The 22,176-nt window shown below is 49.2% G+C and overlaps 1 protein-coding gene across 3 annotated transcripts in view; it reads right to left on the reverse strand.

Annotated features, from left to right (window-relative positions):
* Window positions 1–1,922: 1,922 nt before the first annotated feature.
* Window positions 1,923–22,176, reverse strand: part of Gli2 (GLI family zinc finger 2) — a 242,868-nt gene continuing 222,614 nt past the window's right edge. For all 3 annotated transcript variants that reach the window (XM_017797568.2, XM_017797569.2, XM_029562401.1), the window contains 6 exons: window positions 20,245–20,379; window positions 15,619–15,768; window positions 13,930–14,094; window positions 11,537–11,818; window positions 8,583–8,919; window positions 1,923–5,949 (listed from right to left, as the gene is read on the reverse strand). In XM_017797568.2, coding sequence (XP_017653057.1) covers window positions 3,551–5,949; window positions 8,583–8,919; window positions 11,537–11,818; window positions 13,930–14,094; window positions 15,619–15,768; window positions 20,245–20,379 — 3,468 coding nt within the window. In that variant the 3' untranslated portion in view covers window positions 1,923–3,550. The remainder of the gene's footprint in view (window positions 5,950–8,582; window positions 8,920–11,536; window positions 11,819–13,929; window positions 14,095–15,618; window positions 15,769–20,244; window positions 20,380–22,176) is intronic.

Here is a 22,176-nt window from a genome sequence, read left to right on the forward strand (position 1 = left end):
AGAAAGCAAGCTGAGCCCCAGATTTCATATCTCTGCTTTCCAACTGTGGATGCAGTGTGACCTCACACTCCTGCTGCCTTCCCAGCATGATGGACTGCATCCTCAAACTGTGAGTCAAAAGGAACCCTTCCGAACCTGAGAAAGAATAGCAGGAGAAAGGTGTTACTAAGGGAGTAATAAGGTGCTAGTTAAGGGGGGGGGAATCCAAGAACTGTGAGAACAAAGCGGAAAAAAATTTCCCGATACACAGTAGAAAAAAATGTCTTAAGCACAGAAGGAGCCCTACGGGATGGAAGAATGCCCTTCCATAAGCCATACAGTTGTTAAATGAAAATCCCAGTACCAGGGGTGGGTTGCCCCCCTATGAGCTCTTGGCCAGAGGGGCTCTAGAGGTCCCCAAGTGGATGGTAAAAGCCTATTGCTGAAAACAACACATGACGTGAGTGCTGGAGAGGGAGAAATCCAAGCCTGGACTAAGCTGGAAACTCCCTGCCACTGGATGGGTGGCTTTCATAGTGCCAGAAGGCGATATGCAGATGGCTGGGGGAGAATTGTCCCTTATAATTCTGCTCAAGGATGGACTGCACTATCAACATGCCAGATGTTCCTGCTGGTGCAATAGTGGTGCATCTAGTGTATGTACAACCAGCACATTTTTGATTGGATATAATGCCCACTCCTAGGGCTGGAGCACACATCTGGTACTGTAGACCAGGCCAACTCCCTGTGGCAGGGGAGAATATAGGCCCCAGTGGGGAAGCCACAGCAATTGTTTTGTTAGATGGATGTGATTCACCTGCTAAAGTACTGTCCAAGCATTTGTGTTTACACCCATAAGTCAAGTTATTATAGCAGTCACTGTTCAGATGTTCTTGCTTCTTGCTGTTTTTGTTTTTACACTAGATGTAAAACCAGGTGCTGGACATCTGGTTAACCCCTGGTGAAGGCAGAGGCTGGATACTGTCTTAGCAGGCCTGTGGTGGTGGTGGCTGGAGCTGCATGGCTGGGCAGCCTCCATTCTGTTCCACTGAAATGGGCCAACAGTCCATAGAAAACAGATGATGCAGAGACCTGGAAGTTCAGTGCCTTGCCACAATGGGAAGATCATCCCACACCTATCATCCCCTTCAAGGCTCAGGGACTTTTTCAGAAGCGGTTGGCAGAAAGGATGTAAGAGGCAGAGGAAGGGGTAGAGGGTTACCTGGGAGTATCCTCCACTAGGCTGGCAAGCTATAGCCACACCTCTTTCCCATGCTTGTCAAGGAGTCCAGGGCAGTCAGTTACCCCTCCCACCTAATCAGTCTACCTTAGCTGCATGTAGGGGAGGGGCTAAGGATATATAAGCCAAGAATGCCATAAGGCACCTCTCTCGCCATTTGTGAAGCTGTCAGGAAGTCACAGGATCTATATTTGAATGTGGACTTTCCAGCACAGCTGTAAATGGGGTGGTGCCCACTCTTCTGTAAGTATCCCCCACCCTATACTGTTAGCAAGCCCAATAAACTCATTAGGATTTTCAAAAATAAACCTTTCCACCCTTAAGTTGCTTTTGTCAGATATTTGCTCAGTGCATTAAGTTACCAATATACCCCTCGACTCAAATTTGTCTCAGCACACAGCCCATAGTCTGTGTCTGGGTTCACAGAAAGATCTGATATGCTTGAACCACAGCAAACTGATGGGGTGGACACAGCAGTTCACTGGCACCAAAGCCCCAGAAAAACCTCAATCCCTCCTGCCCCCACCCCAAAGTGACAAGAAGCAAACAGCCAGTAAATGAGTCCACATTAAGCATTCCTGGGCTAAGGTGGGACAGTCAGTTTTGACACTGTTATGAAAAAATACAGCCTAATTTCTGTTCAAGTGCATCAAATTTACTGCCTAGATTCTCATTAACGACTGTCGAGGGAGAAGCAGATCGACAAGATAAATTATGAAAAAAATTACTTTTTTAATGTACAAAAGACTTATTTACAAGTTGAGTATGTCATCTCAATTCATAGCATGTAGAAAAAAGCTAAAAATGTTTGGCAATATAAATTTGGCCAGACGATTCACCTACAGTATATTCGGGGATGACACCGTCTGCATAAAATATATACAGATGGAGAATGGGAAAGTGTAGGGTCTATTTCAGGCAATAAGCCCACACCACCCCAGAGCCACAGGCCCATGACCATGTCTCATAGCTGTCATTTGGAGTTGGCCTTGTCTCTGGATTGTAAACAGAGGAGCTTGATGTGCTGGGACACAGAGGGTCCAGACTCCACTAAGATACACCCACCAAAGCCAAAGTCTTGGTCCGAAAGAAGCTCTAGGTGATACAGTTTAATTTGGCAAAGTTGCTATAAATTCAAAGAAGAGGTTTCAGATGGGGTGTGTGCATGTGTGTGGCATGTGTTCACTCTGCAGTGTGTTCAGGACTGATTCTTTTTGGAGTCAGTTTCCAAATGCCATTTCTTATGTGGGGCCTGGCCACATGGAATAAGAATTCAGTTAACAGTTCTTGGAGTCCAAGAATCAACCCCTTCGCTCTCCCGCCCTCCCCTAAACACCATGCATGTCATCATTCTATGCCAAATAACCCAGGGAGGGGAGCAGAGGTCAAGGGATCAGAAGATACTAAGACTGCTTGTGGTGGTTTGGCGTAGACTGCTGGCCATTCAGCATGGCCTAAAAGAGCTCTGGAACTTTCCACTTGAGGGTGGTCAGATATTGCATTGGAGAAATAGGACTGGGTAAACATGAGACTTCCTCTTCCTACCGGAAGGCCTCCTTTGCCTCGAGGCCTGGTCCTTCCCTAACCCATAGCAGCCCGAGGTATTTAGAAACAAGTGTTCTTTTCAGGAAGGGCTTCATTGTACATGCAAGAACACTGTAAACAAGTCAGGGGAGCCCCAGGCAGCTTCTGGGTTTGCCCCAGGGGGTACACTGTTTATATCTCCTTTTGATGTGTATTCTTTCTCAGAATACTCCAGGAAATCTGCTGTTTCATTCTGCTTGAGGGAACAGAGATGTTAGATCCATGGAATCTGGAATGGTACTCCACAGTATCCTGGGACAAGGCACTGGTTCCTCTGTAGCAGGCAACCTTGAACAGCTTCATTGAGGAATCCAAGAGTGGTGGAATGGCAAACCCATCTTCCCAGAGCAGACTATCCAGCACAGTCCCAGATTCAAAGCCAAATGTGGCTACCCCGCTCTTTGGGCATATACTTATAAAGCCCTTGGCCAATGTACTCTCTCATTAGCCAAATGACAGAGGCAAAGAAGCCAGAACAGAACAATCCCATAAACACTAAAGCTGGCAAGCATTGTGTAAACGAGTTTCTTTCTGAAAAAGATTTTTTTAGTGTTCAAAAAAAAAAGTCCAAAAAGCAGAGAAGATGCCTCAACCTTTTCTTAAAATGTTTGCAAGTCTGAACCAGCCATTGCCCAAACCCTCTCAGGCCTAGTTAATACTTTTTTGGAAAAAAAAGAACAAATGAGATGCCTGTACTCGAGGAAGCCAAGGCCACTCATATTTGCCCTGTGCCAGGGGCTGGGGACTTTAGGTCATCATATTTAAAAACTTGTTCTCCTCGGCCAGGCTGGTGAGCATGGAGCTCATGTCCCCCACAGCCATGTTGCTGATGCCTGCAGGGATGGAGGGCAGTGTGAGGGAGTTCCGGGGTGTGGTGAGGCGTGAGGAATTCTGGGAGAGGTTGTGGAGGAGGCTGGGGCTGAGCGCACCTGAGAACAAGCTCGAGTGATCACCATCATCCATGATAGCATCAAAGTCGATTTGGGGGGCCTCCAGGAGCTGGGAGTCCACAGTGCTGGACACCTGGTTGACTCCTGGTGAAGGCAGGGGCTGGATACTGTCTGAGCAGGCTTGCGGTGGTGGTGGCTGGAGCTGCATGGCTGGGCAGCCTCCATTCTGTTCATACATGTGGATCTGGCCATAGTAGTAGAGTGTGCTCTGGTCCTGTGCCTGCACTGTATCCCGTGATGTCGGATGAGGCAGGGACACCAAGGTACCTGCTGTCCCCTTGGGCAAAGCCTCTCCTGTCTCCTGGATGGCTGATGTGGTGACCAAAGCTTGGCCAGTGGTCCTAGAATAGGCCAACTGCTGCTGCCCAGCACGCACACTCCGGTGACGACTGGAAGGGCTGGGCTCAAGGGGTGGCCTGGGTTGCATAAGGCCAAAGCCTGTGTTCTGCTGGGACTCCATGAAACTAGGCTGGTGGGATGGTAGGAGGTTGGTACCCTGGTGGTAGCCTTCCTGCTGGGGATAGCTCAGGACTGGGTGAGGAGGAGGTGGTACCCCAGCCAGGGTTGAATTGGGGACCCCTAGCTCACGGTGGTGGTTGCTCATCATGGTGGCATTGGGGACAACTTCCATTTGCTGAGGGAGCCCCAGGTGGCTGGGCTTGGCTGTCATATTGCTACAGGATGAGAACTGGTTCAGGGTTCCACTGACAGTGTTGGGGCTCAGCTGGGGGTGGGCTTGGCTGTAGCTGGCCTGGGGACTCAAGGCAGTTGTTATACTGAGGCACTGGCCACCTGTGGCTGGCTGTCGTTGCTGCTGAATGTGACTTCCTCTGGGTGCAGAGAGGGCTCCGCTCCGGGGCTGCAGATGTGGCTGGGTTCCGTCTAGGCCTCTGGGGCTATCTTGTAGGCCTTGTGGACTGTAGCCCAGATACTGGCCAAAGGCTGGCTTCTGGTGTACCACAGCCAGATTGCCCTGAGGAAAAGGTGGTGGCTTCACTTGGCTGGGTAGGGTATCCATGGTGCCAGAGCTAACCTCATTCCATTGTACCGGCATGTTGTTCTTGTTGGAGTTGGAGGAGGGGATGTAGCTCAGTTGGCAGCCTCCCAGCCCAGGGCCAGGAGGGCCTACATTGGAGTCCGCAGCTGCTAACCTGTGGTGGCCCTGCAGCCCTGGACTGGGCAGTTTAGGGTTCTCTGGGAAGCCAGTGCTTTCTGTGGGATACCCCTGCCTTGTTCTCTCATCCAAAGTGCCACTGGTATGAGCTTTGATGTACTGTACCACATCATCTGGCAGTACCAGGTCATCCTCTGCCAGTCCCAGGTCAGACTCAAGCCCTGTACCATCCACTCCAGCGGCCATGGCCTCCATCACCACGTTCTCACTGATGCTTGGGGGTCGGGGGGAGTAGGTGCTGTGGGTCAGGCTGCCATCCGTGTTTGGCTGGCTGTGTAGACGCAGGCCTCGCCTATCAGTGCAGGGTGGCAGTGGACCTGGGTTCACATTGTGAGTACTATGGAAACGCTGAACTCGAGGCAGTGTGAGAGGGTCAGGTCGCCGCACGGGGTCGCTGGCCCTCCGCACACCACCACCGCCTGGGCCCTCATGTGGGAAGGCAGGAGCCGCCCCCACATAGCCATGGCCATGACCATGGCTATAGGTAGGCCCATCACTGCCACGTCGGGGCCCCAGTGGATGTGGGCAGGCACCAGGCAGTGCACGCTCTGGGGTGTCCAATAGCGCCAGGCGGGTCCGCAAGCTAACCCGCTCCAGGCCTGGCAATGGCGTGGGTGGTGGCCCACCAGTGGCCGCTGCATACTTGGCACGTAGGCTGTATTGCTGGGCAGGTGTGAGGTTGAGTAACCCTGGGCCTCCACCACTACACTGGCTGGCCTCACTGGAACGCCGGGATGCATCAGTGGAGATCGGGTCATAGGAGTCTGCCGAGCTGGCATTGTGTGCACGACCTGCTCCAAGGGGCGACGCTTCACTGGAGCGGCGGCTGGAGAAGTAGGGGGAGATGCCAGAGGAGCGGCGGCTCACAGTGTAGGCTGAGCTCACCGTGCTGGTGGAGCTGTCTCGGCGCTCCTGCAACTGGCTCAGCATGGTCACTTCAGTCAGCTCTGGCAGTCTTGGGTTGGGCAGCAGCCCTGCTGGCCCACTGCCCCCAGTACCATTGAAGCTTTCCAGAACAGAGCCTAGAAAAGAACAGACCCATCAGTTCAGGGAGACAAAGGCTGTGCTCCCACCTCCCCGACCTGACAACCTGGAGCTCTAATACAGGGCCTGGTAGGCAGTAGGCACTCATGAGAGTTTTGAATGAAAGAGGGAACAGAATAGTGAAGAGAAGAAATGGCGGCCTTGCCAAGGGTGAGTGACTGGAGGCCGATGGCCTGAGTTCCAATCTTAGCTACACTGCAAGCTGCTCTCCATTTTCTCCAGCTGTAGATAAAAAACACACCTCCATACTATGGGATTATTGACAGAAGGGGATGTAGACCTCAAGAGGGCCCAGGTCCACAGTTCTTATACCCCCAAAGCTTTTCTGAAATGGAGGAGTTTTTTTTTTTTTTTTAAGTTTAGATTTAGTTCTATGTATATGAGTGTTTTGCTTGCATATATTTAAGTACATGCCTGTGGCGGCCAGAGGAGAGGCTGTGATTCCTGGAACTGGAGTCACAGATGGTTGTTGGCTGCGATGTGGGTGCTGAGAACCAAGCCTGGGTCCTCTGCAAGAACAGCCAGTGCTCTTAGCCACTGAACTATCTCTCCAGCCTTATTTTATTTATTTTTTTTTAAAGGCAGAGTCTTATGTATTGCAGGTTGGGCCTGTAGCCAAGGGTGACCTTGAACTCCTGATCCTCTTGCCTATGCCTGAGTGCTTGGATTTTGGTGCTGAAGTCTGAACAGATGGCTTTGTGCATGCTAGGCAAGCACACTACTAACTGTGCTACATCCCAGCCTTGGTTTTTATTATTTCATTTATGTATTTATTTACGTATTTATGTATGTATGTATGTATTTATGTATGTATGTATGTATGTATGTATTTATTTATTTATTTATTTATCTATTTATTTATTTCTGACAGGGTCTCCCTAGTCCCAGCAGGCTTGAAAATCACTATATGGACCAGGCTAACCTTGATCTCCCAGAGATCCTCCTGCCCCTGCCTCCTTAGGGCTAGGGTTAAAGGCATGACACCACGTTATGTTTATTTTTTGAGATAAGGTCTCTGTTGCCCAAGCTAGTCTTATACCCCTAAGCCTGAGGGATTCTCCCACCTGTGCCTCCCTCCTAGCTGGGACTACTGATGGGTTACATACAGGTAGTGCTCTAGGATCTATACCTGTGGAAGGGCAGAAAGGCTGAGGCCTAGGCAGAAGTGAGCCCAGGCAGACCTCAGGGGTCCCGACCTCCCACAACCTCCAGGGTTGGGCCAAGATGGGTATATGCAGGAAATGGTGGCCTTAGAGGAGGTAACCATCTGGAACCCAAGAGGTCCCAGGTGGGCTGAGTTCAAGGCCCTCTGCCAACAGACTCTCTAACAGTGGTGGTAACATCAGTCCTTCAAACAGGGCTGGGTGGGTGGTGTGTCACTGTCCACCACCATGGAGGGCAGCCTGGGATCTAAGTGCCCAGTGGCACTCTGGAGACTCTCTCAGAGGTGCTTTCTGTCACCAAGCTCTGGCAGAACACAGGCCTGCCTCCTCCATGAGGCCTTCCTGTCCTTTCCCAGCAGGAGGTGCTTCCTCCTTTCTGGGCACAGCAGTTCCCCAGCTCTGTCTTTGGTGCTATGTGGCTGGCTTGGAATTTCATGGAGATTGTACTGCTCCCCTTCCCTGAGCCTTTACCATGGCACTCACTGCGTGTGTTCACTAATGTGGAATGGCTGAATAAGGAAGGCGCTTTGAGCAGAGTCTGCCTGTCTTTAGAGGGTTACAGCAGCACCTTGCATGGAGAATAGCGCACATTTTGGAGATGCACAGAGCTGAGCTAAGTCCCCTTGCTGCATGGGTTTTGGGTAGGGCACTTGCGCTTCTCTGGGTCTCAGTGTCCTTCTCCATGCAATGCACTGGTAGGTAGAGGCAAGCACATGGAGGGAAAGTTTATCAGTCTGGGCTTCACTGGCTTGTGCTAGACATACACCTTTCCCAACAATACGCTTCTCAACTTGGAACTCCCATCTCTATCCATACCCCTCTCCAAAATAACTTGTTCACTTTGACCTATAGCTCCCTAGGAAACCTTAATAACTTCCTCTTTAGTGACCAAATACATCCTGAAATACATCCTGCAACTAAATGAAATAGGCCAATCCAACCTGAACTGGTTTGGGTGTGTGGAAAACAAGGTAAACTATGATTTCTGAGTGAGCTTTTATGGAAAACCCTCCATTTATCATATTATACCTATGCATGATTGGGCATACATATAGTTACAACCAGAGGCTTCATGGGAAAGAACATACACAGTGAACTAAGGCCTATATAACCCAAGCCTGTCAATCAAAACCAAAAGACCACCTACACCATCCCCAGCTCTCTTCCTCTGGGACTCACAAAAGAAAGTCCTGGCAATAACCGGGAGCTCTTGCACTCCAGAACTGCTCTGTACCTTTGCTTTACTCCTGAATGAAACCTCTCTCCTACTTTGCTATCATGTGAACCTCTTCAATTCTTTGAACAAGACATCAAGAACCTAGAACCATTTGGTCTGTCCCTTTGTGGGCAGCCAGTCAGACTGCACATGGAGTTTGGAGGAACTGACCTAGCTGGTACAGTCCCAGGCTCTCTCCCACCCTGGCTGGCAAGCCCTGGGCTTTACTCACCATTTGCTGGGAGGGGAGGCAGCTTGGTGTTGCGGGTATGTGGGGCTGGGCCGGCCCATGAGCAGGAATCCTTGAGCGACTTGAGCTTCTCCCTCTTGAGCTGCTCAAAGCGATGCATGGTGGTCATGTGTTTGCGCAGCTGCAGGCCACCAGTGGAGGGGGTGGCCAGGGCTGAGGTGTCGGCCCCTGGGGATGTGTCATCCAGCGCCGTCAGGTCTCCCAGGCTCCCAGGCCCCGTCCCTGGCATCTCCACGCCACTGTCATTGTTGGGGGCACTGCCCAGGGGAGAGGGCTCGCTGCTGCAGGATGACTGGGCCCCGGGGCTGGACTGACACAGCTGTAGGATGAGGTGGAAGAAGCAGGTTCAGAGGGCAGGAGAAGGCACCTAGTCCTGTGACCACTCCACATCCCTATCATGCTTGGGCAGGGGACATGAGGAAGTTACTTAGAAGACCTCGAAACCCATTGTTTGTCTACCTGCATGAGATGGTTAAGTCTAACCTTGGCCTTCTTTCCCAACTATTAGATGGGAACTACCTTGCATGCCCTCACCATGTGCAAGGATTTATCCTACTGGGAGTAGAAGGTTCCAAGTTCAGCCTGAAATCAAGTATTCATTCTCAATACCACTGATGTTCTCACAAAGAATTGAGGCAGAAAAAACACCTGTTGACCCATTGACCAACTGCCCTCTACTGCATGGGGTGCTCTCAATAGGCCAGGGGCAGGTGGTTTAAAAGGGTGCCAGGAGCTGGGGCAGTGGGAGGTAGCCATTGCCTGCATGGTCATCCCAAACCTGTGGTGCTGCTTAGTTTTTTTTTTTTTTGTTGTTGTTGTTGTTGTTGTTATTGTTGTTGTTTTGAGACAGGGTCTCCCTGTAGCCTCAGCTGACCTGGAACTCACTATGTAGACCAGGCTGGCCTTGATCTCACAGAGCTCCTACTGCTTCTGCCTCCTGAGTGCTGAGTGCTGGGATTAAAGGTATGCATCACCATGCCTGGCCCTGTCCTGGTTAGTTTTAAATGTCAACTTGACACAACCTAGAATCACCTGGGAAGAGACTCTTAAGGAATTATCTAGATCAGACTGGCTTGTGGGCATGTCTGTGGAGAACTGTCTTGACTGTTAATTGATATAGGAAGACCCACCCTAAACATGGTGGCACCATTTCATAAGCTGGGCCCTGAACTGTGTAAAAGAGTGAAGAAAGCTGGCTGAGCATAAGCAGCAAGCCAGCAAGGATACATATACATATACATATACATATACATATACTTTTCTGCTCTTTACTGTGGATGAAATGTTACTGGCTGCTTGAGTTCCTGCACTGATTTCCCCTGAATGATGGACAGTAACCTGGAAGTGTAAACCAAATAAACCATTTCCTCTCCTATGTTGCTAGGTGTCTGGGTTGTTATCATAGCAACAGAAATGAAATTAGAACACTGGCCCTTCTCTGGGCTGGAGTGGAGCAGGGCAAATAAATCAGTGGCACAGAACTTGCTGTATCAAGTGCGGCCTGGGATCTGGGTCCAGATGAGGAGCACTCTGTGCCTCAAGGCTCACTTCTGGGCCAAATGACTTGCCATGCTCTGGTCTTTTCTCTAGGGGGATGCAATACCACATACCCTGAGTTTAAGGGAGCAAGCAGGACTTTTCAGGTCTTGCTCATGGTGCCTCCCCTACTCTTCTGTTTGGTTTAGCCTGGACTAACACTTGTCCTGCCTTGCTATGGTATGGTCCCTATTGCTCCCTACACTTGCTGGCCTCACTCTTGCTGCCCACCCCTACCTATTCCCATGATGCCACCTGCAGTGCCTCCAAAGGCCAGCTCAATCTCTGCCCAGTTAGGGACACCGAAAGAGCACCCCAGCCCACCCTCTCACCCTGACCATTCCCACCACCACCCCATTCCTCTGCTCACCTCAGTAGCGTCTATCCTTAGGGGAGGTACAGTTGGGAAAAAGAGGTGGAGACAAAGAACAGGTGGTTAGAATGAAAAGAGCAGAAGCTAGAGGGGGGAGGACATAGACAGGGACAGAGGGGACCCACAGTGGCATTGGGGTACAGTCTGGAGAGGTAAACACATCTCGTGCAGACCAACATGGGGAAAGGGCAACCCCAGCCTGTTATCCAGCAGGAGCTGAGTCAGAGAAGGGGTCCTGGACAAGACAGGTTCCATGAGGGGTACAAGGTGATAAAGAAGTAAAGCTGGACTGGACATCATCTCTCCTGAGAAGGGGTACTCCAGCAGAGCCCTCAGAGACATCACCTCTCCCTGAGAAGGGGTACCCTAGCTGAGCCCTCAGAGGACATCACCTCTCCCTGAGAAGGGGTATCCTAGCTGAGCCCTCAGAGGACATCATCTTTCCCTGAAAAGGGGTACCCTAGCTGAGCCCTCAGAGACATCACCTCTCCCTGAGAAGGGGTACTCCAGCAGAGCCCTCAGAGACATCACCTCTCCCTGAGAAGGGGTACTCCAGCAGAGCCCTCAGAGACATCACCTCTCCCTGAGAAGGGGTACCCTAGCTGAGCCCTCAGAGGACATCACCTCTCCCTGAGAAGGGGTATCCCAGCAGAGCCCCCAGAGGACATCATCTCTCCTGAGAAGGGGTACCTCAGCAGAGCCCTCAGAGGGGGCTGGACTTTCAGGCCATATGCAGAGTTGGGGAATTGCCCCCAGGCAGCTGTCTATTCCAGAGCACTCCCTGTCTTACCCTGGAGGACCCTCTTATCCTGAAACTCTGTCTGTCTTACCCTAGAGGTCTCTGTCTTACCCTGGAGCTTTTCTGTCTACCCCAGAGCTCTCTCTGTCTCAGAGCTCTCTATATCTTACCCTGGACCTATTCTGTCTACCCCAGAGCTCTCTTTGTCTACCCCAGAGCTCTATCTCAGAGCCCTCTACGCCTTACCCTGGAGCTATTCTGTCTACCCTAGAGTGCTCTCTCTCTTACCCCAGAGCTCTCTGTTTTGATGGCTTTGATGTGCAAGCAGTCTTCCATGGTGTGGCTGGTGCTACTGGCCTCGGCACTATCCTCGGATCCCCGACCACCTGGCTCAGCACTGGCCTCATTGTCCCCATTCTCCTTGAGCAGTGAGGTGCGGAGGTGCACATCATTGCGTTGCTTCTTGGTGACGTGAGCATCTGGCCCATGAACAGTCTTCACATGCTTTCGGAGAGAGCTGGGGTCTGTGTACCTCTTGGTGCAGCCTGGAATCTTACAGATGTAGGGTTTCTGGGAAGAGAACCAGACCTGGGTTATGGATGGGAACCCAAGGAAAAACTCTGAATGGGTGCACTCCTTGTCCTGAAGCCATCATCCCATGTTCCCTAGAAGCCTGGTTGACACAGTGGGTAGGTGCTCTATTGCATTTACACCCCAGATAGGAGCCTGGTCCTCCAATATGCCTTATATGCCACCCTTGTATACAGATAAACTGCATGGTCAAAGAGCTCTTGCCATAAAAGCTGGTGACATGGACCAGAAACAGCATGGGAGGGACCCACATGTGCCCTGTGAATCAGTCACTGGGATCTCAATTTGACCTTCATGTCTCTGCTGAAAATAGACAGGAGCATGAAAACTTATGTCACCTGGCTGTGGGTATACACACAGGCCAGAGAAGCTCGATCCTGGGCTCATACACAATCACATCCACACACCACCACATGCCTATATCAAACCCTGCACATATCTTCACATACACACATATAGCACGCACATGCACACATATATACATCACCCTCACTCATCTATACATATGTGGATACATCTACAAACCCACACTTGGTCACACATACACTCCATATGTGCCAATCCTCCCATCTATACACATACAAATACACAGCACACATATGAAGACCCCCACATCCATGTATACCATGCTCCTATATCTATACATATGCATAAAATACTTACACAACCCCACACATATACACACATACATACATGCACACACATATATCACCCTCACTCATATGCACAAACAGGTATATTTATAAACACATACACACTTGTATATATACTATGTATATGCCAATCCTCCCATCTATGCACATATAAATATATTCTATACTCCCACATCTATAATGTCCATACAAATACACATATGTCCCCACAACAGCTATATGCATATGTGTACATATATACATACCTACTCCTCTCCCAGGCTCAATCTGGTCTGGAGGGACCCCAGAGGGCCCAGAGGCCTTGGTAACCCCTGTAACTTCTAACAAACACAGAAGCAAGGTCCCTTTGGGGCTCACATTGCTTCTTAAGTTATGTTAGAAATGCTCTCTCTGAGCTACAGATTGTTCGACTGGGCTGGGATTGGGGGGCTACTGCCATTTTCTCTTCCTGGCTCTCTAGGGCCTGCCAGGAGCTCTGACTAACTTGCTTCCAGTCCATCAACAGGGGATTGAAGGCACCATGAAGTCTAGGCAGCACTAGTGGCTGGAACAGGTCACTAACAGCCGCTGAGCTTCAGGAGCACAGGCTACTGCAGGTGCAGACAGCATTAAAGCAGCTGCTTTGCAGGGGACACACAGCAATGGCCTAGGATGGTTTCACGGCTGCAGAGGGGCCAGCAGTCCTGGCTCTAGACCTGTGACACAACTGAAGGGATTCCCTTCATCTCTCTGAGTGTCAATTTGCTCATCTGCACTAGGGCAGCAGAATCCACACTGTGGCCAGAGGGACAGGGAGCAGAATGTGTCTCATGACATGCCAGGAACTTGGAAATCAGAATGTCTACTCTGTGTGAGTGCATGAGTGAGTGTGCATGTGTGTAGTGCAAGTGTGTGTTGTTCCTTAGGTACCATTCACCTTGTTTCTTGAGACAGAGTCTCTTATGGACCTGGAACTCACCAAGTAGGCTAGTTTGGCTGGCTGGCAAGGGTAGCTGGCCAGCAAGCCACAGGCCTGTCTCTGCCTCCCTATGGCTAAGATTACAAGTATGTACTACTCTGCCCAGATTTAAGGTCTCTGTGCTTTGACTTCAGCTTCTGTGGATTTCATGATGACATCTGTATTTATAAGAGACCCAGCCCACTGTGGGGGCCACCATTCCCTAGGCAAGGGGTCCTGAACTGTGTAAGAGTGGAGAAACTGAGCTGAGCACAAGCAAGTGTACATGCATGCATTCATTTTCTTCCTGCTCTTGACTATGGATGTGATATGGTCAGCTGTTTCAAATTCCTGCTGTCTTGACGTCTTTGTACTAATAGATTATAACTTGGAACTGTAAGCTAAGTCTTTTCTCTCCTAAATTGCTTTTTGTGAGGATATTTAATGAAACTAAAACAGAACCCATGTATATATCTCTTTGTATGCCCAGCCCCAGGTACCTCATTGGAGTGGGTACGGTTCTGGTGCTTGGCACGGTCTGAGGCGTTGGAGAAGGCCTTGTTGCAACCCTCATGCTCACACACGTACGGCTTCTCCCCTGTGTGGGACCGAAGGTGCGTCTTCAGGTTCTCCAGGCGAGAATAAGCCTTTGAGCAGCCCTCAAACTGGAAAGAGGTACATTGGTCAGAAAGGGTGCCCTGATCCAACTCAGGTGGCTAGACCCAGGGGCCTGCCTACTACCCTGCCCTCTCCCATAGTGCTCTACCCCACAGCATGGATTTTACTTACAATAGTTGCTTTGTCCTCTAGAAAACTTTGAAAGGACTTACAAGTATAAAACTATAACTCAAGTGTATCAAAGAGCTGTACTGTAGAAAATCTATGTGTATACATGCATATGTGTGATGTTTATATAAATAAAAGCATACATTTATAAGCTGTCCAATTCTTTGCCATTTTACACTCCTGTCAGCAATAAGTGAGGGTTCAGATTTCTCCACACCCTAACTCTTGGGATTAAATGTCTTTTTTTTTTTTTTTTTGAAACAGGATCTCCCTCAGTCTCACAGAGATTCAGCTTGCCTCTGCCCCCGAGTGCTGGGATTAAATGCATGTGCCACCATGTCCAGCTTTGTTTTGTTTTTAAGACAAGGTCTCATATATAGCTCCATGTAGCTAAAAATGAGCTTGAATTTCTCTTACCTCCACCACCCAAGTGCTGGGTTACAGGCATGCACCAACCACTACACTTGGTTTATGTGGGGCTAGGGATGGAACCTAAGGGTTCACATATGCTAGGCAAGCATTCTATCAAATGAGTTAGATCCCCTGCCCTGTCAAACTCTTAGCAGAAAACAAGAAAGGGGGACAAATCTTCGTGACCTCGGGTTAAGCAATAATTACTTAGATATACAACAGCTCAAAATTAGATCTCACCAAATTTGCTTCAAAGGAAATTATCAAGAAAATGAAGACAACACACAGAATGGGAGAAGTATTTGCAAACTATATGCTTGATAATGATCTAGAACATAGTTACATAAAGAATTCTTCCAAATGATGGGACTGGAGAGATGGCTTGGCAGTTAAGAACATTTGCTGTTCTTCCAGAGAACCTGGGTTTGATTCCCAGAACCCACATGGTGGCTAACAACCATCCGTAACTCCAGTTCCAGGGGATCTGATACCCTCTTCTGTCCTCTGCAGGGCATTGCATGACATGGGTGCACTTATGTACAAGCAGGCAATACACTTATATCATAAAATAAAAAGAACAAATAAAATAGGTTAAAAAATAAATCTTCCAAATGAACAACAAAATGGCAAGTAACCCACACAAAAGTGAACAAAGGGTTTCCAGCAGACAGTTCTCTAAGGAAGATATGCAAATAGAGGCTGGTGAGATGGCTCAGGAGGTATAGGATGCAGCCAAGCCTGCCGACCTGAATTCCAAACCTGGAACCCATATAATAGAACAGACTCATGCAAGTTGTTTGCTGACCTCTACACATATACCAACCTCCGCCACATAAATAAGTGTAATAAAAAATAATTTAAAAAATATGTAGAGTTAGCCAGTTCAATACCATTTGTCACTAGAAAACACTAATGAAAACCACGCTGAGCTGGGAGTGCGGGGCCTGGTCCTGGATTTGGTGGGAAGGGCTCCACAGTGGGAGGTGGCTCACCGTGCACTTGTGTGGCTTCTCACCCGTGTGCCTGCGCATGTGGACCACCAGCATGTACTGGGCCTTGAATGGCTTCTGCTCGCGTGTGCAGGCCTGCCAGCGGCACACGAACTCCTTCTTCTCTCCATGGATGTGCTCGTTGTTGATATGCTGAGGGGGTTGAGGCAAGAAGGGAGTGTTCAGGCACTGCTGCAGAGAGCAGAGCTCCCTCTCTACCCCGATGGACTTATCTCTTGTGTATGGAGCCACTTGATCAGCAGGCAACCTCCTACCCAAAGCTGACCATCACCACATCCCATGATAGACCACTTGCCCCAGTAAAGATCACTGCAGTGACCCTCACCCCTTCTCTCTTTATGTGTAGTTGCATGTTCCTGTATGTGAGTGCATGGTGTGTATGTGGAGGTCAGAAAACAACCTTGGGTGTAAGTCTTCACCTCCTTCTACCTTGTTTGAGACAGGGGTTTCTTGTTTGCTGCTGCATACCCAGGCTAGTTGGCCTGTGAGTTTCTGGGGGGTTCTCCTGTCTCCATCTCCCACATTACTGTAGGAACACACTGAGATATAAACATGTGCTACCATGCCTGGTACTCATGTTTTCCCAGCAAGCACTTTTACCCAGAGCCCTCAAGGGCCACTCTTAACTGTCATCCTGGGAGACTAGAGAACACTTGCCCTAGGGTGGGTCTGTGAGGGCATTTTCAGTGACAGTTACATTACAAATGTTCTGACCTGATCTCTCTATTGATCCTTTGATGGATCCACAGGATGAGGACAGTGGTGGGAGGAAGTAGGGACTTGCTGAAGGAAGTAGGTCACTGAGGATGTATTCTTGGGGCTGCTCTGGCCTCTTTGCTTCCTATCTACCATGTGTAAACAGCTCTGCTCAACATGAAGGGCCACGGCCAAGCAAATGGAGCCAAGCAACCATGGACTGAACCACTTAAACTGTGAGCCAAAATCTAGCCTTCCTCACTGAAGTTGTTTCTGTCAATAGTTGGTCACAGCTACTCAAAAGTAACTAACACACCATTTATCCCACTGACCTCTCTAAGGCAGCATAGGAATACAGGGAAAATTGGTGTGACATGGGAAGGGAAAGGAACCTCTCCCTCTGGAGTACGGAGGAAGCCTCTCACTGGCTGAGAGTCAGGAATTCCAACACAACTAACAACTGGTATGAAGGCTGTGATGTGGAGACAATGTTTTCTAATAAAAATGTTAAACTATGCTAAGTTGACCGTGTATGACCTTACTCCTTTCCTAGGTATTTTCTGGAAATCTCATGCGACCATTAGCTTTTGTTGGCAATGGAAATATCTGAACTTCCTGTGCAATCCCTGTGAACCAGGGTGTTACCTATCAGTCATAATCCTGTCAGTTAACGGCTGGAACCACCCTATGATCTCACTTAGGTTCCTTAGCAACTGTGCTGGTCAGTGGTAATTATCAACTCTAGAACCACCTGGGAGCTGGGCTCTGGGCATGCTTGTGGGGAGTATCTTGATTGCATTAATTGAGGCAGGAAGACCCACCCACTGTGGGTAGGGCCGTTTCCTGGCTGGGATTCTAGACTATAAATGGAGAAAGGGACCAGCAGCATGCCTTCATTCCTCTGTTTCCTCAGTGAATGCCATGTGACCAGCTGCTTCAAGCTCCTCCTGCCTTGACTTCCCCACCAGGACAGACTGTGAGCCAAAACAAACTTTTCGTTCCTTAAGTTGATTTTGTCAGAGCATTTATCACAGCAACAGAACAGTAACTGAGACAGCAACTCTTTGAGATGTAACTTCGAAAGCCACCAAAATTCTATTTGAGGCTGCTTGAGTGAGTCTCCCTCGAGAGGCCCACACTCACACTCAGGTACGTCTTTATCCTTTCCCTGGATGCTTCTCTTTCTATTAACCCCATGCTCAAATCTATGTTAAATTATTTTCTTAATAAACTGCAATCTTGAGGCCAACAGACGGCTCAGTGGGTAAAGGTGATGCTGCCAAATTCAGTTTCTGGGCCCCATATGGTGGAAGGAGAGAACTGACTCCCAGAAGTTGCCCTCTGATCTCTGCATGTGTGCTGTGGCACATGTGCACACATAAACACATACACACTAGATAAATGTAATTTAAAAATTAAAACAAATAAAATAAGCTCCAACTTCACTTATCAACTCATCCTGAAATTCTTTTCTGTAGTGAAGTCAAGAATTTGGGCTTCACTTGAGTGGAGAACTCTGAAAAGGATTCCTTAGGCTACTGCAGTGTGCAGTGTGCAGTGTGGAGTTGTCTCTCGGCCCTCTGTGCAGACACCCCACTCTTCATGTGCAGACCGTTCTCATCTAGTGTGTAGACCACCCAAATGACCTGTGTGAGCCACCATCATGCCTCCTCACAATTCTCAGCTGCACTTACTGGAAGCTCTATTAGTGTGCTCTTTACTCCACCTGTACTTTCCAACTGACTCTATGACTGTTTGATGGTTAAGGGCTTGGGATGTAGCTCATTGGTAGAATGCTTATCAGCATGCCTAAGACTTTGGGTTCAATCCCCAGTGACACAAACACACTATGTGTGTGGTACATGAATGTGTACATGTTCGTGTGTGCAGGTATGCATGGGGGGACACAGGTCAACATCAGGTATCTTCTATTGTTCTCTACCTTTTCTTGAGACGGGATCTCTCTGAACCTGGGTTCATTGATTCAGCTAGACTAGCTGGTCAGTGAGCACCAGGGACCCTTCAGGACTATAGATATATGCCACCATATTTGGCTTTTTATGTGGGTGCTGAGGATCAGAACTCAGGTCCCTCTGCTTGGACCTGACTGAGCCATCTCCTGGGTTACTTCCCTAAGTTACTGACGGTCAAAGGCATCCCACTTACCCTAGGCTAAGCTCAGGGCTCTGGTCTGTGGGAACATGGTGCTTATGGTTATATTCCTGGGTTGCAAGATATAGGTACTTATGTATAATGAAGCAGACATATTGATAGTCCTGTTTCAGAGATGCTTAAAGGAGATGTTCTATCCATGGGAAATAGTGCCTCATCAGCTCCATTTTCAGCACCCGTGGAATGCTGACTTTTAAAAAAAAAAAAAAAACAAAAAAACAAAAAACAAAGGCTACAGAACCCAGAGGCCTGCTTGGGGCACTGGCAGTGAGGGTAGCTACAGATAGATCCTGACCCTGGCTGTGAGTTCTGGACATGGTGCCAGGTTGGCCCTGGAACTAAACAGCCCAAATGAGTGAGGAAGGTCAACCAAGGACATAGCAACTAACTGCTATATGGTTGTTGCACTTATTTCTTTATATTCTTTTTCCAAGGTGTTCCCAGGAAATGTAAAACTGCAAGCTGCAGTCTCTTTCTGGACGGAGACATTTGCGATCTACAAAGCTGTCCTGGGAGTTGAATGTCAGGCTCCAGCAGCACCTTGTCCTAGAAGACAAAATGCTGCTGGCCTGATGCCCTGGGCAGCCCATCCAACTGTCATGCACAGACACCACCACCTTGAAAGCAAGTAAAACCAGCAGTGCTTTGAACTTCCAGAGAAATCACCCATCAACTTCCCTTTCCATTCATAAAGCCTTTCAAATGAGAAAAATGCTTCCTGACAACGCCTTTCATTTTTTTCTCATTGGTTTACTTAGAGACAAATTGTTAATAATGGACGGGGGCTCTGGCTCACCATCCATCTTTCCAGAGAGCAGAGGCAACACGAGGCAGAGGCATGTCCTCCTTACAGAGCAGCCTACTCTTTCCAGGGCCAGGTAGAGGTGACCCCTTAGCATCATAGAGAACAGACCCAGAGCTGGAGCTGCAATCCTTCCCAGATCAAGACAGGGCTCGAACTAAGGAATTCTCTGTCTGCTGGGTGTCCCCATCTAGGTATTATGATCCACCCCCCTCCTCTAGTTGTCCAGAGAACAACCTTGGCTGTCACTCTTCAGGTGCCTCCCACATTGTTTTATAAGACAGGGTCTTTCAGCTGGCCCGGAACTCATCAGGTAGGCTGGCTGACTGGCTAGTGAGCTGCAGGGAGTCACCTGTCTCTGTTGCTCCAGTGCTAGGATTACAAGCTTCTGCCACCATATTCAGCATTTTTTTTAATGAAGGTTTGTTCTTGGGGATTGAACCCAGGTCCTCCCAGCACTTTGCCAACCCAACTGAGGTATCTCACTAGCCTTTGAGCACATCTTTTTACAATGTCATGTCTGTACTTTTGCTTGAGCCCACCCCCAGCCCAAGTGATACCTGCACTTCTTTGACCTAACTGCAACCCACAACTCCAATCACCCCCTTGTCTCTAGCTTATTAATCCAAAGACACTGAAAATGGAGGTTCAAGTTCTGAAAGCTAACTTGATATGCACGTGGACTGCAGCACAGAGCACATGGCACTGTTAACTGCTCTCCTTGAGGCTCTTCTCCATTGCTCTTTCCACTCTCTCACCTCCAGATTTTCTTCTACACTCATGTACTGCCTATGTGTTTGGGAGTCTCCAGGGTACCCAGTCCCATACGCCCACTTGCAAGGGATAGAGCCCCTTCTTTGCAGCACAAGCCTTAGAGTTTCCAGGTCCTGTGGCTGGGGTTCTGCATCCCCAGGCAGGAGCTGAGGGAGGAGGCTTACATGCACCAGCTGCTCCTGCGTGTCATATTCCTTGGTGCAGTCTGCCCAGTGGCAGTTAGTCTCGTAGATGACCACCTCAGCCTCCTGCTTACAGTCATCCCTATCCAGGTCTTCCTTGAGGTCAGCCAGCTGCTCCTAGGAGAAGAGAAGACCACACCCACATGAGCCAGGTCTGGCTATCTGGCCCCAAAGATAGGGTGCGATTAACTCCCAGGATTTATACCACAGACCCTGGGCTGGCAGGAGTGTGGACATACATGCACACATATGTATGCACATAACATATGCATGCACATGTATATGCACAGCACACACACAATGTATGCATACATGTGTACACACACAGCATGTGCACATACACTATCATATTCACCAGCCTCTCTGTTGCTTTCCTCTCCGCGGCCTCCTGAAACCATTTGTCCCATGCAGCTGTCCCTGGCTCTTCCTGTTCTCTAACACTGGCTGGTCATCACGGAAGGATTCTATCCCAGTGTACCCTGCACACCTGACTCACAGGCAGGCAGGGGAAAGGAGGACCCTGGCTTCTGCTTCTGTGACTTGGTTTCCCCAAGGGGAGCTGGGGTGAGCCCTGCAGTCATCAGAGATGGGAACATTGTTATGTTGGGTCCCCTCCTGCCTGGTGGAGAAACCCCTCACGCCCTTGACCCTTCAAATGATTCCTTTCATTGTTTCCTCTTCTTCACGGGCATGTGGGAACTCAGCTCACACCAGCATAGGGCCACTGCTCTGCAGAGAATGCACAACCATAGGCTGTCAGACACATTTTCTTACCACAGTACCGAACATGGTGTCTTTGTTCCTGTATCAAAGCGAGGAAAACTGAGGCTCAGGGAAAAGTGAACTCTCACCACTCCACAACACACATTGGGTTTGGGGCAGCCTAGATCTGGACGTGACTCTGTCCTGATTCTCAATGTGACACAGCTTAGAGTCACCCCGGAAGGGAATCTCTATTGAAGGATTGCCTATATCAGACTGGCCTGTGGCCATGTCTGTGAGCAGGGGGATTGTTTTGATTGTTAATTATGTAGAAGGGCCCAGTCCACTGTGGGTGGCACCAGTCCCTAAGCTGGTATTCGTGGGCTGTGTAAGCAAGCTAGCTGATTATGAGCTAGCAGGCAGTGTTCCTCCATGGTTTCTGCTTAAGTTCCTGCTTGAGTTCCTGCCCTGACCTCCCTCAAGGATGGACTGGAAGTATAAGCCAAAAAGACTCTTTTCTTCCCTAAGTTTCTTTTAGTCAGAGTGTTTCATCATAGCAACAGCATAAAACTAGAACAGACTCTCAACCATGTTATAGTTTTAAGGACATTTCAAGGATCTAAAGGAAAAGCCCCAGGTGGGGGCCAGAGACAGGTAGAGGTGCTTCAACCTGGGAGGCAAGGTTTAGAGAGGGCCTGCGAAGCCTGCTGAGGGCAGCCCAGTGTTCCACTGATCTGCCAGGTATGCTAGGAACCAAGCCAAGGCCAGAGTTGAAGTTACCAAGACTTGCTTTACAGTTCAACCTATTTTCACAACCAGCAAGAGGAACATGTTCTATCTCTCCAAGGCTCAAGAGTGCTGGCCTAGCATGCACAAGGCCATGAGCTTAACTATCAGCACTGCAAAATGAAGAAAATAAACAGAACAAAAAGCACCTTGAGAAAGAAGAACAGTGAAGGCTAGCAGGGATAAGCTCGTGTCATGTTTAATAACCATAGTGCCCACTGGCACTGTAACTTAGCAACAATGGTCCATTTCAGGAGTGCAGGACTTCCTGTGGTGAGCCACAGACACAGGCCATCACTGAAGGGTGCCACTCCCTAGCTGCACTGAGCTGATCAGCGCACGTGTGTGTGTGTGTGTGTGTGTGTAGATATGTGTGCCACAGCATATGTATGAGGTCAGAGGCCAACTAACAGGAATCAGTTCTCT

This window comes from Nannospalax galili, unplaced genomic scaffold, assembly GCF_000622305.1.
Source record: "Nannospalax galili isolate Female #2095 unplaced genomic scaffold, S.galili_v1.0 scaffold633, whole genome shotgun sequence".
NCBI lineage: Eukaryota > Metazoa > Chordata > Mammalia > Rodentia > Spalacidae > Nannospalax > Nannospalax galili.